At 41.3% G+C, this 22,281-nt stretch overlaps 1 protein-coding gene across 3 annotated transcripts in view; it reads right to left on the bottom strand.

Moving 5' to 3' along the window:
• LOC588169 (39S ribosomal protein L4, mitochondrial) overlaps positions 1-13,918 on the bottom strand; it is a 53,331-nt gene extending 39,413 nt beyond the window's left edge. For 2 of the 3 annotated variants that reach the window (XM_030998535.1, XM_030998536.1), the window contains exon 1: positions 13,743-13,916. In XM_030998535.1, the coding sequence (XP_030854395.1) occupies positions 13,743-13,817 (75 nt within the window). In that variant the 5' untranslated portion in view covers positions 13,818-13,916. Of the gene's footprint in view, positions 1-13,742 lie in introns of all 3 variants that reach the window. The other variant, XM_030998537.1, reaches the window with a different exon arrangement.
• Between the last annotated feature and the right edge of the window lie 8,363 nt (positions 13,919-22,281).

Below are 22,281 nucleotides of genomic sequence, written 5' to 3'. Positions count from 1 at the left end.
TAATGGAACTATGGTGGACATTTTCCATTGATGAGGAACGATTCCTTGGTCAAGAGAAGCATTGATTATATCACAAATTGGAGACGTAAGTTCAAGTGCGAATTCACGAACCAAGCGACTGGAAATGCCATCAGGCCCGCAGCTCTTGCCAACTTTGGTCTTCCGAAGTTCCTGGTAGACCTGCCAAAGATGCACCTTCGGAGCACTGGTTTCTTTTAGTGGTAAGTATGCAGGGAGACTTGACTGGCTCAGAGGTGGTATATCTTCCGCCACCTTCACAAGATGAGTGTTGATCGCATTGGCAACTTCGATGTGGTCATCCTCATCAACCCCTGGGACATCTATGAGCAATTCGTTGGATTTGTTTGAGGTCATTAGTTTGATATACCGGTACCATGAACTTGGATTCTCTTGTTTTAATCGATGGACGCGATTGTGATAAAAGTCAATTTTGGCCTTTTGAATGTCTCTTTGGATCTGATTTCGGATATTTGTCCAATCTGGAGATCTCGAGTTAAACAGTTGTTGGCGTTGGCGAATCAAGCATTTTATTTTGGTGGTCATCCATGGTTTGTCATCTTCGTGGAGTCGAACCGACTTAATCGGGAAATGGCTGTCAATCGCTGGGTTCAACTCGCTATAGAAACGGTCACATTTCTCGTTGACATCATGCACATTTGATACTGAAGACCAGTCATGGTGCGTGATCCAGTTGCCGAAGCTGCGTATGCTAGATTCTCTCATGGGTCTAGCCTGCTTCATCTTGGTCTTGTTCTGGCGGGGCGGTAGGATCTTTGGTTTCAGGAGGATGCCATTGTGGTCGCTTTGCCCGATCGGAGCTATCATTTCGACCGGATGGTAAAACTGTTTTAAATTGGTAACAATTTTATCCAGAATGATGTTGTGTCGTGTAGGCTTGTCCACCACCTGTTTCATGCTGTGGGCAATAATAAGTGATAACAAGTTCAAACGGTTCATATCACCACTGATGATGACTCCTGCCCCTGGATGATTTCTGAAGATGTCGTCAGCAGCTTCAGTCAGGTAGGTTACGAGAGTATTGTCATTGTTCATGTTTGGTGGTGAGTATACAGTTGCTACGAATATAGAGGACACTGTTCGTGGCAGTCGCTTTGGTCGAATCTGCACCCAAACAACTTCAAGGTCGCGTGGTACTGGGATCTCAAAAGACTTTGGGTTCATGGCGTATTTTACGTATGTCGCAACCCCTCCCCCACGTCTGCCTTCCCGTCCCTTGGAAAAGACTTGGTACTCTGGAATATGGTAGGTGTGTACAGGATCTGAACCTTGGAACCAGGTTTCACTGACAGAGATGATGTCTGGCTGGAGTTCATGAGATACTGCGTAGAATTCGTCGAATTTGTTGTTGAGGGATTGCGGGTTGACAACATATACTGAGGGGAGTAAGTTGGCCACTTTCTCAACTGATGAAAGGACCAATTTCACAGGTAAAAGATTTTGCCTGCAGAGGGTTCGTGTTTGTTCTGTTGTCTTTTTTCTTTGTTTGATGATAACTGGAATCGGTAAGACTTGCCTGTCTCGCCTTAGTCGCCCACATCCTTTAGTTCCTCGATGTGTTTTACGTTTCCTAGATATGCCCAGCTGATGAATTTTGTTCCAAACATCATTATTCAGCCGGGGGGTATTCAGGCCCAGGTTATTCAGTTTTGCAGCACCGATGGTTCTCGTAAAATTGTCAGTCAGTCTTATTTGAGGATCATTTTTAATATTATGGTACTGCTTTTCACATTCAGAATGGGGTCCGGGGTTAGGACTGACATCTTCGCAAATGGTGAGAGATATCTGGAACGTTGATGTAGAGTTACTATAGTATAACACACGGTTACCAAGAAACTTTAGAGTTTTGGTTCTGTGCATAGCATGGGGTCCATGTAGTTTGGAACTAGTGTAGCACACAGGGGTATTGCAGCTACTTTTTTTCCATTCATTGCAGAAAAGAAGGATAAGTAGATTAATGGAGATTATCCTGATCCAATCCATTGTGAGGTTCAAGTTTTGAGTCTTTGACAATATAGACTGCTCGTGGATGAATAGGACTCCTTCTATTCACTCTGAAGAGTAATACACTGCAGTAGCTAGACACTGATGGCATGTGGAGTCAATATGGTTGCTGTATATACTTCACTTACTGGGACTGCCAGAAAAATATATCGTCCAAAGTTCTTGAAAATCACGATAATAATAGAACACAAAATCATTCAAGTTGTTCCTTGGTGTCCACTATAATATCTGGTGCAAACTAAAATGAAGTGCAGTGCGATGAAAACTGAAATAATGTTCACTTTTACAGAGCTAGTCAGAGGGGCAACCTTCATAGGTGCACACACAATATCAAAAGTGAAAGTCCTCCACCTTAATCCTTTTCAGGTAGTCTATTTCAGTTTGATTTGACCTCTGATGACCCTGAGAGGTCAAATCCAAAATGGCCGCCAGTCCGCAAGGGCTAATGTATAAACGCAGTAACTTTTGAACCAAATAATCCAGAAAAACATTTAAGGTGTCATTTCCAACTAAATTGGGGATGCCAGTTAATCTGGTAGTACATTTGAGATCGCCAATACTCAGGGTGTGGCATTTATGTCAAGGTCGAGGTCAAAATTGACTAAAAATAGCAAGTTTTGAATGGTTACAGAAGGTTAAATCCCCATTATTTGTCATTTGTTCTCCCTAGCTATGTTCTTAAATTTATTAAGGAATGGTTCCCCTGCAGAGTTCTCCACCTTAATCCTTTTCAACAGTTTGATGTGACCTCTGATGACCCTAAGAGGTCAAATCCAAAATAGCCGCCATTCCGCATGGTCTAATGTACAAACGTGGTAACTTTTGAACCAAAAAGTGTAGAAAAACGTTTGAGGTGTCATTTCCAACTAACTTGGGGATGCCAATTCATTACGTAATACATTGAGATCGCCAGAACTCAGGGATTTGCAATAAGGTCAAGTTAAAGGTCATATTAGGCTAAAAAAAGTGCTGTTTTCTTTTGACACTTCAGGTTTCATTATTTTAAAAATTAATAAAAAGACCTGTGTACCACCACTTTGACTATCCAGGGCCAAATTTCATAGAGCGGCTTATCGGCTGGTTCTGTGCTTACGTATTAGTTTCTACTTCAAATCACTGCTAACCGTAAGCACACGAAAATGCATTAACCTTACGCTGCTTACTGGACGAAAATGAATTTTGTAACAATGCAACTCATTGTGAACGTACAAGGTACAAATTTGTCTGCTACAGTTATAGCACGAACATTTGCTTACCGGTTAGCAGCTTTATGAAATTGGGCCCAGAAGACAAAAAAAGCTATTCCAAATACGACCTAAAACCTGTTCATAACCACAGCTATAGATATCTACATGAATTTAGCACTGTCCACAACTTATGCATATCCTAATGATGGTAACGATCAAAATCTAACAGTCTCCAGAACAAGATCACAGTTCAGTGCATCCTTTCTTGCAGCGACAGTGGATTATTCATGCCACAATTTTTATGCTTCCGGGAGAGTGGTCCAAAGAGGCTGCCACCCAGTTGTTTCGTTTGTCCAGCCCAAGTCAGATGGCTCTGCATCTCTGGATTCTTGGCCAATATCTGGTTTCAACAGTTGGCCTGGTAGCAAGTGCGCTTGAGGTGCTGCTTGAGTGCTGCCTGGGATGGAGGAAAGTTCTCCAGGTTTCTAGACTTCTGTGCGAAGAGCTGTTTCCTGGCATCATTCACTATCATGCTCTCACTGGTTTGGTCATATTAGCACCACAAATCGCTCTGGCAGTAACATTGATCCTTCACTGACCTCCCTAGGCATGCACAGGAGTTCATTGAAGGAATCATTCACCTCTGGGAAAGACTTCTAAGTTTTTCCTGTGAATGTAGAAACAGTGTGACACCCGGTGAACGCATGAAAGATTGGAAGAGTCATACATTGTGTCAGACTCATGGTGGCAACTATCATGATTTTATGAAAAGCCTTGTACCGTAAGCTTGATCTGAAACCAAAAGCGATCCCCAGCATCAGGAGCTGTCTTGCTGAATGAAGCCACGGCCAGTTCAACCGCATCAGTACCAACACTACGTATGGGTACCCTTTTACACCCATGGGACAAGGCCTGCCAAGTGTGACTCAGCAGGAGAGCAGAGTACTCCACTTCCATCTGTTGCATATTATACAGTTCCTTGCCCTGTGGTAGAGGAAGGTAAACGGCTTCGCATGACATGAAATCAAACAATTCGGTTTTGTTCTCATTGAATCGAAGGAAGTCCTTCCAGCATTCTGGCAGCAAAATAGAAGGAGCCACCCTTTTCCTGGTGCCCTTTCCCTTTTCCTGCCCTATTGAGGCTTTCAGGCTAGCAGGTAAGTATACACCATAGCCAAGGTCGATGCGGATGCTTTTCTCGAGTTGAGCAAAGATGTGTGGGGCAAACACTTTTCCTCCATACTCTTGAAATGTTCTTGATGTTCCAGGGTTGAGCATTTGAACCACAGCTTCACCATCAATAATTATTGCTTGGGCCACAGGTGCACTATTGTTTTCGAGCAGATTTGATTCCAGGCAGCGAAGTAGATCTGCTTTAACTCCAAACCGCATTTACCTCCAGTTAACAAAGCTGGCGGGACTGCCTGGTTTTCATGAGAGAAGAAATTGTCCATATTTCCATCCCTTGACTGACACGAGATGTAAATCCTCAAAAAGAGACCACAGTCACTCTTAAGTGCTCCAAGCTGTGCCTTTTGTTTTAACATATATATATATATAACCTTCGCCGGCTGCCAACTGAAAAATGGCAACTTGTTCGTATGAAGTGTTTGTGTGACAGCTAGGTGTCGTACACTGCTCTAGCCTTTCTGTCACAAACTTTGTGTACTGCTAACCTAGGGTCTCAATCCTTCTCCCCGTTTCAGCCAATTGGATGTCCATGATATGTCGCTTGTGCCAATGACTAGTATGTCTTGACTTTGTTCTAGAGATGGATTTCCCATCTCTTTCAGAAGTTCCCATCCCTCAAGAATGCTGCCTGCACTCCAGGTTGCTGGTCAAGGTGATGTTTGTATAGTGTTAGCGGAAACGTTAGTTTGCTTTATGGCATGTTCCTCAAACTCTGTAGCGATTATTTAAATTAATTAAACCAAATAAAACACAAAGTAACTTAAAGAACATCTTACCAGTATTATTGAGCAGTAACGGAAAGGAGCAGTTTCCCTGACTTGAATTGAGGTTTGTACCGTATACTGTCTAGCTGCCCACTGACCATGCTATATGCATATGGTCAGTTACAAGACAACTACTGGTTTGGTGCTATAATTAGTGAAATAAACTAACTGACAGGGATTACGATGGAGACTATGCAGGGGAACCACTCCTAAAGAAATGTGAGAACATAGGGGGACAAATAAATGGGAAAACTTTTTGTAAACATTCAAAACTTGCTATTTTTTCAGTCAATTTTGACCTTGACCTTGACTTCATGCAAAGCCCAGAGTTCTGGCGTACCCAAAAGTATTACCAAATGAATTGGTATCCCCAACTTAGTTGGAAATGACACCTTAAACATTTTTCTGGACTATTTAGTTCAAGAGTTAAGCGTGTTTGGACAATTATTAGACTATGCGGCGGACTGGCAGCCATTTTTGATTTGACCTCTCAGGGTCATCAGAGGTCAAATCTGATTTCGCTCTACATTCTGAAAATGAATCTTATGGTCTGCAGGGGAACCACTCTTAAAGAAATTTGAGAACATAGAAGCGAACAAATGACAAATAAATGGGATTTGTTTCGTTGTAAACATTGAAAACTTGCTATTTTTAGTCAATTTTTACCTTAACCTTGACCTAAATGCCAAACCCCGAAATCTGGCGATCTCAAAAGTATTACCAAATGCATTGGCATCCTCAATTTAGTTGGAAACGACACCTTAAATGTTTTTCTGGACTATTTGGTTCAAAAGTTAAGCGTGTTTGTACATTAGACCATGCGGACTGGCGGCCATTTTGAATTTGACCTCTCAGGGTCATCAGAGGTCAAATCTGACTTCCCTCCACATCTAAAAATGAATCTTATGGTCTAAACTAACTATGCTAGAAGTTTCATGCTTTTATCAAAAAGTGCACAATTCTCGTTATGTGGGGAGCTAATCCGCTGTACTAAGATACCAATGTGTATATGTTTGTGCTCTTTGTGACTTAACAATGCCCTTTCCAACCTAAATCTTTAATGGAATTGTGTTAAATGATACTAATGAAGACAATCTATAACTTATCTTTAGGTAAAATGACAAAAAAATGACATTTCGGACAATTTACTCACAGCTCGCAATCCGCATTGCCACACGTACATTAAATGTGCGTTGTATCTACTCGGACCACTGAAGTTCGAGCAGTGTTTTTGTCTGTAAATCACTGCAAAAATATCATTTTTATCTCGTATGAAGGTCTATTTTTTATTCCTGACACAGATTTCATTATTGAGAAGTCGAATATAGTACATTTTAGACGAGATGGTTGATGTTTTTTCACATTCTTTCGTCCTGGCCGTAAATTAGCAGACTACTGCCTAGTGCTACCGCAGCAGCTCAGCTCAGTGTGCAGCTAGCCGTACAGCGCCGCCGGCCGGGTCGGCAGGGGAATTCACTGACTCGTACCGGGCCGCTGCACTGCATTGCATGATTGTACTGCCCAATTTGATCGAGTGATGTGAGTATAACTAATCAAACTAGATCTATATCTACTGTATTATCATTATTCATTCCGAGTAGAATATCCAATTTGATTTAGTGAGTTAACTAGACCTAGATCTATATCTACTGTAGCTACGTCATTATCATATTCTAGATTAGTCATTCAGAGTAGAATATCCGATTAATGAAGGAATGGAATTTTTCTTTTTTCATAATCAGATAATCATATTTTACTCCTAAAAGTTAGAGACTTGATAAATAGCTAGATCTCTCGTAAGGGCCTAGCCTAGTACTGTAAGAGAAGTGAGCTGAAGAATCGCCTCCTTTTTTTTTTGGAGGGGGCTGCTTCAAAAAAATTCTACGAAAGGAAGGTATTGGCTTCAAGTTTTTTGTATAAATAATGCAGCCCCCACCACCCCCCCCCCCAAACAAACCAAAAAATCTCCTTTTTGTTCCCTTTTTCTGGGAATCAAAGAGATATATACAAAGCAAAGCAATTAAGACATGATATTGCAATGGCGTGCCGGTGCATGGAGGGGCAGGGGCAGAGGCGGCCCTCCCGGGGGTGGGGGGGGGGCACAGTGCCCCCCCACTTTTTCAGATACCCCAAAAGTGCCCCTTTTTACATAGAAAAAGTGCCCCTTTAATTTTGTAAGAAGTACCCCTTTTCCTTTGACAAGTGCCCCTATTAGTAAAAGTGCCCCTTCCCCCTTTTCACCACTGACGAGTGCCCTTTTTTATTTTTGACACGTACCCCTTTTCCTTCAGCATGTTCCCATTTTCCTTTGTAATAAGTGTCCATTTTCCATTCTCATAAATCTTGAAATAATCTTGAATAAGTGCCCTTTTTAATCTTTTTTTCAAACATGTCCTCATTTTTATTTAATTGTTCTAACTTTGTTTATTTATTTAGGTTTTTTTTTGCCTTGTAACTTGCATATATGAAATAATACGTACCAATACCACAACACAAGGAATGGTGTGGCGTGTCATCTGTACTGGTTTCTGCATGTTACAATTTTTTTTTTTTTTGGGGGGGGGGGGGGGGGTTAACAGATTTATAACTGATATCTGTGTACCTGTATAAATATGTATACTATAAATAAATAATAAATAAAAAAACAAAATTGCATTACCACCACGTGGCATAAAATTAATACACGATTACACCTGCTTATCAATTGTTATTTTGAGTCAGCTTGACGCCATATTGTTGGAATTTGTATCTTGGAGTCGTAAACAAATGATGTTTATTGCTATTATGTGTGTTTTTCAAACATGTCCTCATTTTTATTTAATTGTTTTAACTTTATTTATTTAGATTTGTTTTTGCCTTGTAAATTGCATATGAAATAATACGTACCAATACTACAACACAAGGAATGGTGTGGCGTGTCATCTGCACGTTACAATTTTTTTGGGGGGGGGGCTGGGGGTTAACAAATTTATATCTGATCCTGTGTCCCTGTAAATAGGTACATACTATAAATAAATAATGAATACAAAAAAAAAATTGCATTTCCACAACGTGGCATATTACATAATGGAGACAATGTTGATGATGTAAGGGATGGAGATGATGAGAGGAATGGAGACGATATTGATAATGAAAGGGATGGAGACAATGTAAGGGATGGAGGTGATGAGAGGGATGGAGACAATGTGAGGGATGGAGATGATGAGAGGGATGGAGACGATGTGAGGGCTGGAGAATTGGAGATGATGAGAGGGATGGAGACAATTTTGATGATGTAAGGGATGAAGAAGATATTGATGATTAGAGGGATGGAGATGTCTCCATCCCTCCCGTCTCCATCCCTCTCACCATCTTGTCACCATCTCCATCCCTCCCATCATCTTCATCCCTCTAATTGTCTCCATCCCTCTCATCATCTCTATCCCTCACCAATCCCTCTCATCATCTCCATCTCTCACATTGTCTCCATCCCTCTCATCATCTCCATCCCTCTCATCATCTCCATCCCTCTCGTCATCTCCATCCCTCTCATCATCTCCATCCCTCTCATAATCTCCATCCCTCTCATCATCTTCATCCCTCTCATCTCCATCCCTCTCCATCCCTCTCATCATCTCCATCCCTCTCATCATCTCCACCCCATGTCATGTAAATTGAAATTGAATTATGAAATTGAATTCTTTGAACAGAATATCATTTTAATTTGATTCAATTTAGGTTATATTATTTTTGTATGTTCTTTTTGGTTACTAAATAGTAATCAATTAAACTGCTTTATTGCTGATTTTTTTTGGTTTGGTTTTTTTTTTTTTTTTTGGGGGGGGGGGGGGGAGTGGAAATTCATTTTGACCCCCACCCCCCCCCCCACACACACACACACTTTTTATATGGGAGGAGGGTGAGTCCCCTGCCCCCACTTCTGGCGCCTATGATTGCAAGAATGGCTGAATTTCTGAAAAAGGGGCACCTACAAAGGGACAAATCAACAATAAAAACCATTTTTAGATATTTGTATAAAGGCCTACGCCTTCGTCAAGATTGTGAATACATTACCACGAATGACATCAATATTTGTTTATTTCTTTACGTGGAACAACATTATTGTTTAAGCAACATACTTCGCGATTTGGTGTGATGGACTGAATATCGATTTTTGAGCAAGCGAGCTAAAAGTATAAGGTCCCATTTGAAAAATTACATGATGAATATTAAAGACAATTTAATGAAGAAAGACTGAAAAGTTCTTTTAAGTAATTATGAGTAACATTATAATTTAAACATCTGAGAAAGAAAAGTAGGCACTTATCAGAAGGGAAAAGGACATGTACAAAATGATAAGGGGGCACTTTAGGGGAACCTGAAAAAGTGGAGGCACAGTGCCTCCCCCCCCCCCAACCAAGAATGCCGCCTCTGACTGTGGGCAAAAGTGCGAAACTAACCCAGAAAATCTAGAAATAAACCAAATTTTAATTTTATTTCGCAGTTTAACTGCCCCCTTCCCCGTCAGTATGCCAGTGCTTCCAGTAGGCCTATCCTTCCATGAATTCCTACCATTAAAAATTATCAGAAGGGAAAAGGACATGTACAAAGGATAAGGGGGCACTTTAGGGGAACCTGGAAAAGTGGGGGCACAGTGTCCCCCCCCCCCCCAACCAAGAATGCCGCCTCGGACAAAACCCAGAAAATCTAGAAATAAACCACATTCCAATTTTATTTCGCGGGTCAACTGCCCACCCCCCCCCCCCCCCCATCAGTACGCCAGTGCTTCCAGTATCCTACCATTAAAAAAATTCTGGGACAGAAAAATGCAGCTGTCATAGACCTCTAGATCAAAAGTATATTATTGTTACAAGGGAAATCAACTTTATTCTTTGTAATGACTATGTTTTTAAAAGCACGAAAATCATGAAAAATGACAATTTCATTTCAATATATATTATTGTTACAAGGGAAATCAACTTTATTCTTTGTAATGACTGTGTTTATAAAAGCACGAAAATCATGAAAAATGACAATTTCATTTTAATATATATTATTGTTACAAGGGAAATCAACTTTATTCTTTGTAATGACTGTGTTTATAAAAGCACAAAAATCATGAAAAATTACAATTTCATTTCATTTTAGATCTAGAAATCATGATGGGAAAAAAGTGTGGTGAGTTGTTCGAAAAGGCTGTGGCGAGTTGTCCAGGGTATTGTGGCGGATTGTCCAGGGTATTGTGGCGGGATGTCCAGGGTATTGTGGCGGGTTGTCTTGGGGCGTGTTGTCTTTGTGGCGAGTTGTCTGGACCCCGATTCGTTGTACCGTTCTCGACTCTTTATCCTTATCTGAATTCAGTTCCGTCCCCCCTTCCCGCGCGGAAGCTTTGATGTTTCATTAAATAATTAGAGAAAGAAGACGATTCGTTGTACCGTTCTCGACTCTTAATCCTTTTTCTTCCTACGTCCTCTTACTTTTTCTTTTTTCTTTTTTTTCTTTTTTTTTGGGGGGGGGGCGACCGCCCCCCAATGCCCCCCACTGCCCCCCCCCCTACCTGGCTACGCGCCTGCCCCTCCAAAATAAAAAAAAAGAAGGCGATTCTTCAGCTCACTTCTCTTACAGTACTAGGCTAGGCCCTTACGAGAGATCTAGCTATTTATCAAGTCTCTAACTTTTAGGAGTAAAATATGATTATCTGATTATGAAAAAGAAAAATTCCATTCCTTCATTAATCGGATATTCTACTCTGAATGACTAATCTAGAATATGATAATGATGTAGCTACAGTAGATATAGATCTAGGTCTAGTTTACTCACTAAATCAAATTGGATACTCTACTCGGAATGAATAATGATAATAAAGTAGATATAGATCTAGTTTGATTAGTTATACTCACACATCACTCGATCAAATTGGGCAGTACAATCATGCAATGCAGTGCAGCAGCCCGGTACGAGTCAGTGAATTCCCCCGCCGACCCGGCCGGCGGCGCTGTACGGCTAGCTGCACACTGAGCTGAGCTGCTGCGGTAGCACTAGGCAGTAGTCTGCTAATTTACGGCCAGGACGAAAGAATGTGAAAAAACATCAACCATCTCGTCTAAAATGTACTATATTCGACTTCTCAATAATGAAATCTGTGTCAGGAATAAAAAATAGACCTTCATACGAGATAAAAATGATATTTTTGCAGTGATTTACCGAACAAAAACACTGCTCGAACTTCAGTGGTCCGAGAAGATACAACGCACATTTAATGTACGTGCGGCAATGCGGATTGCGAGCTGTGAGTAAATTGTCCGAAATGTCATTTTTTTTGTCATTTTACCTAGAGTAAAGGAGCCCGTAATCGGCCAGCTCCAGTTTTCGGCCGATTGGTTGGATGCAAGGTAAAATCACTCTAAAATACATCGCATAATAGCATAACACATATCACACACATACCATACCATGCCAGTGTCACTGAAGAACCACATTTGCAATGGAAAATATATCCTAAAATATCACATTTTAGCGATGTAATCGCCGGTCCCGCTACCCAAATCTGAAAAATCGAGTATCTTACGCGTGTCTGTAAGAAATATGGGTACCATAAAATGAGCTTTATTTCAGATTTAAAGCCCGATTTTGTGCTGGTCGCAAGCTCAAAAGTATCTCATCGCATGTATTAAATCAATGCAGCCGCACACCGCGACGCACACACGATATCTCTGTCTAATTCAGATTCCAACTTCCGATCACCGCTGTGCCCGTCTTCGGCCAAGCGAGCACCAGGGAGCTCCGGCGTGGGATACCTGCTCCGCCCGCTTGTGCTGTACATCAGCGCGGAAACGCACGGCGCGCGCGAGCGCTTCCTATTGACTTTGTACATGCGGCCGTAAACTGAAACGCTCGGCCGATAACGGGCTCCAAAACAGTGAAAATTGAAATGAATATTGTCATGGCAATTCGTGATTTTTTTCTGGGATTCTTTTTTTGTTTAAATAATAATAATATTTGCTTCATGATTTGAACAAGAAATGATAATAAATAGGAAGTAAAGAGTCCTAAAAATAGGATTTTGTCTTAAGTGGCCGAAAACGGGCTCCTTTACTCTAAAGATAAGTTATAGATTGTCTTCATTGGTATCATTTAACACAATTCCATTAAATATTTTGGTTGGAAAGGGCATTGTTAAGTCACAAAGAGCACAAACATATACACATTGGTATCTCTCGATCGATTAATCAGGTCGGGACATCTCGACCCAGTTTTTCCAGCTGGGCCGAGTAGTCCCGTGGGCCAAGTTAGCCCGACTCCGACCCTACTAGATCTAGAGTAGAGTCTCCGGTTTGCGGCATAGCCCGGTTTGCGGCCAGGGGTATCACTTTTCAAAATAAAATCAAAATGACTCGATAATAATCATTGAAACCTACCGTGGATTCCCCGGTAAGTTCTGCGCTGCCGAAAACGTCCGTAGCAGATGCTCTTGTCGGTACGGAGTATCCGTCAGCGATGTCGGAAATCTACGGCACCAGTCGGCGATGAAAATTCCAGCAGGTGCTTACTTTTAAGTTAACAGATCGAGGCATGACTAGATCAATATTGTAGCTCTATTTGTCCGATATTTGTCCGATTGGAGGTGAAATTTGATGTTTTTGTGGAAGTATGATGACTGTGGTCTGTCTCCTATCGCAGATATTTTGATTGTGCCACCGCATGGCCAGTTGCATGGGGTGGCCGCAAACCGGCACGTAATTACGTGATTTTCTGGTTTGCGGCGGGGGGTGTTAATACACACATAACATGCGGGATCGTGTATGATGGTATGTGTGCTGATGTGTGTACCCGCTGTGACCCGATAGTTTCTAGTAGTACGTACCCCCGTATGGGATGATCCATTCAGTAAAAAGGTGAAATTGTTTAAAACTTGTAAAATTTACCGTAGCAACAGATAAACATGAGAATTTGGGTTACCCGTAGTAATTTGGTATATGCTTTGATCGTGACGTAGCGCATAAAGCTTTGTGACGTACGCGTGCCGCAAACCGGGTTACGCACGGCCGCAAACCGGGCAACTTTTACGTCTTCTAAAGTGGACAGTACTGACCACGCTGTGGGTCAGTTACGTTATTTGTGCCTTCTATTTAATAACTAAATATATGAACTCTCTATTGACGGTATTGAAGTATTCTGTGAGTAATTGCATCAAAAATAAAATCGGCAATTCCCACTGGACGGCCGCACACCGGAGCCGCTACTCTAGTAGGAGACTTTCAAATCATGACCTTTATTTTCTTTATTTTATTTTGACATTTGATGAATATTTACTTCATTTTGGGTATGTTTTAGTAGGGTATCTCCACGCCGGAGAAACGGGTCAAATTTTTGATAGACTTCTGAACTAGCGCCAAAAATGGATACGAAAGTACACTAGCGCTAGAGCCACCTCAAACATGCGCTCGTCTGGTGCTATGCCATCCCGCCAGCGCCCGCGCACGACGACGTCCGAGCTCCGTTGTGCAGTGTGTGAGAGACCGGAGTCAAAGCCAAGACTAGTACTAGACTAGATCACTAGCCTCTACATTACACTCACCTTATTTCCATGGGTGGTTAAACAAGAAAAGGCTCTGGTAGATATGCCTGTGATTCTGGAAAGAACAGGAAACATTTTACACAATTTGATCTTGATTTCCGTCAAATTTTATAACGTTGAATCGGAAGGAAAACTTTTCTACATGGTACGGTATTGGTAAAAATTAAGAAGGAAAGGAAAAAAAGTGACGGTACGGTAGCTACATACGTAACTAGGCGTTGTGGCGTGCGCCTGTAATCCAGCTAACAGTGGAAGTTACAAACTGATTCAGCCGAGGACGCAGGTTCGAAACTGAGTCACGTCTTTCGGATGGTGACGTTAAAAGTCGGTCCCCAGACGTAAATAATCATATCTGATTGATACACGTCTGTAAAAACCCAATTACACACACACACACATACGTATGAAGGGGTGACCAAAGTTCGCGCAGATTTTAGAACAAATTAGAAAATGTGATATTCGATCCATGTTTTCTCATATTCTACACAAATTTATTTATTTTAATTACTACCAAATGGACGGCAAAGTATTTTACTACCAATTGGTTCAACTACAACATTTATCGTCGAAGGATTTCGGAGATATCGCGATCTAAAAATTCGATGTCCGATCGTGCATGCGCGCTGCATCTAAAAAAGTCATAAAAACAACGAGACCTAAGTTCACGCACGGGGGTTTACAGCTGATTTATACAAAAATACGATCCATCAAAAATAAGGTAATTTCATAATTTGCAAGGCAAAATATCATACAACCAGACGGTACCACTTATTACTTACAATTTTGAGGATATCTGCTCTCAAAATGAAGATTTCCAGACCCTTATCGGTAAGTTGGTAATTTTTCGGAACGGACGCAAATAACTGCAAAATGTGCCGATCTTTTGTCAATATTTTCACAATTTCGCGCCCAATTCCAAAGAAAATTTCGTTTCTGGGTAATTTTATGATCCTCTTTCCATTGGTGATATCAGATTTTCGAAATCTTACCGATTTTTTGAGAAAGCGAACTTTGGTCACGCGCGAACTTTGGTCACACAGCCATACACAATCATGTACTAGACGTGGGTCAATGTCGCTATTCATAAGGACCGCTATTCACAAGGTTCGCTATTCATAAGGTCCGCTATTCATAAGGACCGCTATTCATAAGGTCTGCTTTTCATAATTGGAGAAAAGGGTCATTATTCATAAGAGTCATTATTCATAAGGACCGCTATTCATAATCAAAGAAGAGGGTCGGTATTCATAATATTAGAAGAGGGTCGCTTTAAATCGGGGTCGTTATTCGTAAGGGTCCCTATTCAAAATACTACACAAGGGTCGGTATTCGTAATAGGAGTAGAGGGTCGCTATACATAATACAAAATGAGGATCGCTATTCATAAACAGAAATGAGGGTCGTTATTCATAATAGGACTAGAGGGTTGCTATTCATGATACAAAATGAGGGTCGCTATTCATGATAAGAAACGAGGGTCGCTATTCATAATAGGACTAGAGGGTTGCTATTCATAATACGAAATGAGGGTCGCTATTCATAACAAGAAATGAGGGTCGCTATTCATAATACGAAACGAGGGTCGATATTCATAATACAAAAAGAGGGTCGCTATTCATAATAGGAGTAGGGGGTCGCCATTCATAATACGAAACGGGGGTCGCTATTCATAATGCAAAATGAGGGTCGCTATTCATAAGAGTAATTATTCATCATGGTCATTTTTCATAGGAGAAGAGGGTCGCTATTCATAATAGGAGTAGAGGGTCGCTATTCATAATAGAAGAAGAGGGTCGCTATTCATAATAGTGAGTGGGGGTCGCTATTCATAATAGTAGAAGAGGATCGCTATTCAAAATAGGAGTAGGGGGTCGCCATTCATCATACGAAATGAGGGTCAGCATTCATAATACAAAAAGAGGGTCGCTATTCATAATAGGAGTAGGGGGTCGCCATTCATAATACGAAACGGGGGTCGCTATTCATAATGGAAAATGAGGGTCGCTATTCATAAGGGTAATTATTCATTATGGTCATTTTTCATAGGAGAAGAGGGTCGCTATATATTCATAATAGGAGTAGAGGGTCGCTATTCATAATAGAAGAAGAGGGTCGCTATTCATAATAGTGAGTGGGGGTCGCTATTCATAATAGTAGAAGAGGATCGCTATTCAAAATAGGAGTAGGGGGTCGCCATTCATCATACGAAATGAGGATCGCTATTCATAAAAAGAAATGAGGGTTGCTATTCATATAAGGACTAGAGGGTTGCTATTCATAATAAGAAATGAGGGTCGCTATTCATAATACAAAATGAGGGTCGCTATTCATAATACAGAATGAGGGTCGCTATTCATAATACAAAACGAGGGTCGCTATTCATAATACGAAAATGAGGGTCGCCATTCATAATACGAAACGGGGGTCGCTATTCATAATGCAAAATGAGGGTCGCTATTCATAAGGGTCATTATTCATAAGGGTCATTATTAACAGGAGAAGAGGGTCGCTATTCATAATAGGAGTAGAAGGTTGCTATTCATAATAGAAGAAGAGGGTCGCTATTCATAATAGGAGTAGGGGGCCGCTAATCATAATACGAAATAAAGGTCGATATTCATAATACGAAATGAGGGATCGCTATTCATAATACAAAATGAGGGACGCTATTCATATAGGAGTAGGGGGTCGCTATTCATAATACGAAATGAGGGTCACTATTCATGATACCACGAGAGAGTCGCTATTCATAATACGAAATGAGGGTCGCTATTCATAATAGGAGTACAGATTCGCTATACATAATAAGAAATGAGGGTCGCTATTCATAATATAGAGTTAGGGTCGCTATTCATAATACGGAATGAGGGTCGTTATTTATAAAACGAAACAGGCCTTGAAACAGCAATATCCAAAATGCTCATAACAAAGAGAAATGTTGGACGGAGGACACCCCTAAGGCGACACATGGCCCTGAATATTTGTCTTGTTTTTAAGTAGGTATATTTCACCTTTTATCTTTGATAATTATATAGAAACATCTCCCGCCCTTATGGTGACGCAAAAAAAAGGTAAACATGAACATATATATCGAAATTTGACTTTCTTGTGGAAAATGTTGCCCCACCACCCTGCCCTCGACTGATCTTATCCAGGCTATGACAATGCGACATTAAGTAGACCAAGCAGGCCCATATTCATAGTTATTCAAGGACCGAGTTTGCTATTTCAGAAATTGTCATTGTTTATACGACAATTATGTTTTTGTAGAAAATAGCTTTTAGTAGGAATTATGGACCTACAATAATTATGGACCTACAATTATGGACCTATAATTATATAGCGGGGTTGGGCCGGACCACGAGCCTACTTACTGAACGGAGAGGGGTGTGAGGGTGGGGGGGGGGGGGCACTTTAGAATAATGGCTTGTTTGAGACTTTGAGGGATAGGGGGCTTGAACACTTTCGGACCTTCACGGTTTTCGCGTCATGTATCGTACAAATAGGTAAAGCAATCCGAATATGAATCAAACATTCATTGTCTTTTTTTGTTGGGGTGATGGTGATGGGAAAGGAGGTCTGATAAGGTCTTTTTAGTGCAACACATTTAAAGTAAAAAATGCCGTGAGAAATATGTCTTCGTTTGTATTTTGTGGTGGGATGTCTAGCCCTCGTAGCAACAATGGGCCTGATATAATGATAAATACAGAACAAACACAGGAAAAATACGGAATGTAAACATAAATATGAATGCAGGTTCAATACAAAATAAACATTAATTAATTAATTCGAGACATGATAAATTCAAAGCAAACACAGCAAATACATGTAATAGTTATACGAGTCGATATATACATGCTTAAAGGTTCAAACACGAAATATAGATAATCAATTACTTTAAATAACAAAACCATAATAAAAAAGAAAATACAATAAAGGGAACAAATAGAACGAAGATATGCAAGTTGCCATGAAACAAGATAGATAATTACAGAACAAACACATCATACATACCACCTGTCAATTCATCATACACATTGAGAACAGGAAAATATTGTTGTTTTTTGTTTTGTTTTTGTTAACCATATTAATCTTTATTGAATTTATTATTGTGGAAAAGCATATATTATATTGTCATCCTATATGCTCACTGTCTCCCACGAGTTTGAAATAGTGTCTTATTGTCGGGGTCATCTCGTAGGAGAGGTTGGTAATCATCAACCATATACATTTTGTCTTACTGTCACGTTCTAAATCTTTCTTCTTTTTTCTTTTATTCCTGGCCGAGGTGGATTTCTTGTAAAGTATATCGTCTTGTCACCAAAGTTTGACTATCAGTTGAGGGGGAGGGAGGGGGGAGATTTCGCACAAGGGGGACAAATTACGATAGGATTATGTGTGTGTTATGTTTCCCTTTTTTGTCACCACTGGATCGGGGGAAATATATTAGCTAGATTATGGGGATGTATTTATATAATTATCAAAGCTAAAAAGAAAATATAGGCCTACTTTTAAAAAGACATTATACAGAGCTAGGACGCCACCGTTTGCATAATGCCTTACGATTACAAATCGTATCTTATTTGACTTAAAATCTTGAAAATATTACTTCCTTACATAATGAGGAGGAAGAAAAAAAAATCGTGCAATATTGACGAAAATTAAGCTTGAATATTGTATATAATTAACTCCCTGCAACCAGGGGCGTCCCAAATGGGGTGTGGGGTGCGACACCCCCGCCTGTCAGGATATTGTCGGTAAAATTGCGCTGCTGTCGGGAAAAATGAGAAAAGGGGGAGGACAAAAAAGGAGAGGAAATGGGAAAGAAAAGAAAAGGAAAAGAAAGGAAAGAAAGGAAGAGAAGAGGAGAAAGAAAGAGAAAAAGTGGAAGAGAGGAAAGAAAGAAAAAGAAAGAAAAGGAAGAAAAGGAGCAAAAGAAGGAAAAAAACAAAAAACAAAACAAAAGAAACGGGGGATGAAAGATAGAGAGAGAGGGGGGGGGGGGTAATTAAGAGCCCGAGAGAAGAGGGGTGAGTTATACCCCATTCACAGTGGCCTCAAACACCGCGACAGCAGCGGGACTGTCCCGCTGCTGTCTTCAGTGTGAAGGCTCGTACCCGTTATAAACTATCGCGGGATAACACCGCCTCGCGATAACGCCGCGACAAACTATCGCTAGGTTCGCCTAGCTACAGCAGCGGGACAGTCCCGCTGCTGTCGCGGTGTTTACTCAGTGTGAAGGCTCTCCGCTATAACACCGCGACAAACACGTGTGATTTGTTTACTGTAACCTATCACTGACCTCTTTTCTCCAGCAATGGGGAACATATAGTGAAATAGAAATGAAGTAACCAGTGGATTCAAATTGATTTTATTATTATGTAGATATTATAATTATCCAAATAAAAATATTTCACACTTCAAAAAATTAAAATATTGCGATTCGTTCTCTGCAATTCCAGTAGAATGAAAGCGACAGCAATACGTAAAAGTATAGATAGATCCATAGCTAAATCGAGCTAGCTACATGAGGAAGAGTGTGTAAAGTACAGCTAGCGCGCGCAATTTCAAGCAATCGAAAACCCCGCGCTGAAGTATTTCCGGTCATATCGGGGTCACTCGCGGGTCATGAGCCATGCATACACGTGTTTGTTACGGAGGTAATAAAAATCACCCGCTGCAGCGTGAATGGGTACATGATATTTATCCCGCTGCTGCAGCGGGATAACTTTTCTACTGTGAATGCATTTGTAGCGGTGTTATGGCGGTGTCGCCGCTCCGCTACAACGCCGCTACAAATTTCAAAACCACTGTGAATGGGGTATAAGAGAGAGGGCATATGTTTGGTCGAGGGAGCAAGAAAGATACGCATAGATAACTTTTGTTGCTGTGTCGGGTCCGCTGTGTCGGTATTCTTGCTCGATCCTCGTATACCATATTTATGCAGAAGTTTGAAGCCCGCCCCCCCCCCCCACTCCGAGAACGGACGGACCCCATGCGTGTTACCAAAATGTCCTTTTCGTAACCAAAGAAAAAGGTCGACCCGTATTGACTTTACACACCAGACTTTTGATGAAAAGGGGGCGGGGGTGCTGAAAAAGGCTCGTAAAACCAAAGAAAAAGGTCGGCTCGTATTGACTTTACACACCGGACTTTTGCTGAAAAGGGGGCGGGGGTGCTGAAAAAGGCTCGTATAACAAAAGAAAAAGGTCGAATCGTATTGACTTTACACACCGGACTTTTGCTGAAAAGGGGGGGGGGGGGTGGCTTGGAACACACATATGCATGTTCCCTAAATACCCTGTATAACACTGAGTGGGGGGGGGGGGGGTTGAAGTCGGTGTATTATGTCGGTCAGCCGGCAACTTTTTTCCCTTACGAAGTGTGCAACTTTTCATCGGATAAAGAAACATACTTGAAAATTCAGACAATGATCAAGAGTCGGTCCGACGTATCGTCTTCTTTGTCTAGTAAATTAATAACACGTCAAAGCTTACACGCTTCGCGCGGGGAGAAAGGGGGGGGGGACTGAAAAAAAATTTAGCTCCTGGTCCCGGATTTATAGGGTTAAATTTGTAGACATTGGGACATTGGCATTAATATATTTGTTGGTATTCGGTGGCCTCCCCCCACCCCCACAGAAAAATGTCTAGCGACGCCCCTGCCTACAACCCCCTTTTTGTCGCTTCTTTTCTTTGCTGAAGGTAAGGGACATGATATATCAACCCCTTGAAGGCAACACGGATACAACCCCATCGCCCCCACCCTTAAACACACATAGGCTACGCCATCTATGAACTACTTGGATGAGAATTGTTGCCAATATGTACATGTACCCAGGGAAAACTGCCGGTAGGGTGGGCCGAATGGCCTAGCATGATCGGGCTTACTGGGGGGGGGGCTGGTGACTGGAAAGATGGGACACTAAACTCATTATTGGGGCACGCCTTTTTTCCATTAGAAATGTGAGTTTTCAATAAATATTTTTATTCAAATGTTTGGGACCATGTGGCCTACCCCCCCCCCCCCCCCCCCCCCGGCCTTAGTTTATTGCTTCTGTCATTTTTCGGTATTATGAATAGCGACCCTCTCATCACATTATGAATAGCGAACCTCGTTTCGTATTACAAATAGCTACCCCCTAATCCTATTATGAAAAGCGACCCTCATTTCGTATTATGAATAGCGACCCCCTACTCCTATTATAAATAGCGACCCTCATTTCGTATTATGAATAGCGACCACCTACTCCTATTATGAATAGCGAACCTCATTTACTATTATGAATAGTGACCCCCTACTCTTTTTATGAATAGCGAACATCATTTCGTATTATGAATAGCGACCCTCATTTTGTATTATGAATAGCGACCCTCTTGTGGTATTATGAATAGCGACCCTCTTCTCCTATTATGACTAGCCACCCTCATTTCGTTTTATGAATAGCGAACCTCATTTCGTATTATGAATAGCGACACCCTACTCCTTTTGTGAATAGCGAACCTCTTTTCATATTATGAATAGCGACCCTAATTTTGTATTATGAATAGCAACCCTCTTCTCCTATTTTGAATAGCGACCCTCTTCTCCTATTATGAATAGCGACCCTCTTCCCCTATTATGAATAGCGACCCACTTCTCCTATTATGAATAGCGACCTTCTTCTCCTATTATAAATAGCAACCCTCTTCTCCTATTATAAATAGCGACCCTCATTACATATTATGAATAGAGACCCTCTTCTCGTGTTATGAATAGCGACCCTTATGAGTAATGAACCTCGTTTTGTATTATGAATAGCGACCCTTATGGGTAATGAACCTCATTTCATTTTATGAATAGCGACCCTCATCTCACGTTATGAATAGTGGTCCTTATGATTAACAAACCTTATTTCTTTATGAATGGTAACCCTCTTTTACCATTATGAATAGCGGACATGCAGGTATGGGAAGTACCACATTATGAATAGCGGTCCTTATGAATAGAGGTCCTTATGAATAGCAAATAGACCCCGACGTAGGATGGGGGTAGACGTAGGATGGAAGAAAGGCTAGGATGGTAGTACACGAAGGATGTTAATACAGGTAGGATAGAAGACAGGGTAGGATGATAGTAGAGGTAGGATTGAAGAATGGGTAGGGAGGGGGTAGGGTTGGGGAGACGTAGGATGGAAGAATGGGTAGGATGGTAGTACACGAAGGATGGTAGTACAGGTAGGATAGAAGAAAGGGTAGGATGATAGTAGAGGTAGGATTGAAGAATGGGTAGGGAGGGGGTAGGGTTGGGGAGACGTAGGATGGGGGTAGACGTAGGATGGACGAATGGGTAGGGTTGTAGTTGACGAAGGATGGTAGTAGAGGTAGGATAGAAAAAAGGGTAGGGTGGTGGTAGGCGTAGGATGGTAGTAGAGGTAGGATTAAAGAAAGGGTAGGATGGGGGTAGACGTAGGATGAAAGAAAGGGTAGGGTGGTGGTAGGCCTAGGATGGTAGTAGAGGTAGGATTGAAGAATGGGTAGGGTGGTGGTAGGCGTAGGAT

The sequence above is a fragment of the Strongylocentrotus purpuratus genome, unplaced genomic scaffold (genome assembly GCF_000002235.5).
Source record: "Strongylocentrotus purpuratus isolate Spur 01 unplaced genomic scaffold, Spur_5.0 spur5_scaffold_5, whole genome shotgun sequence".
In the NCBI taxonomy this organism is placed as follows: Eukaryota; Metazoa; Echinodermata; class Echinoidea; order Camarodonta; family Strongylocentrotidae; genus Strongylocentrotus; species Strongylocentrotus purpuratus.
Note: the sequence above shows the minus strand (reverse complement) of the source record. Positions and strands in the feature narration are given on the sequence as shown.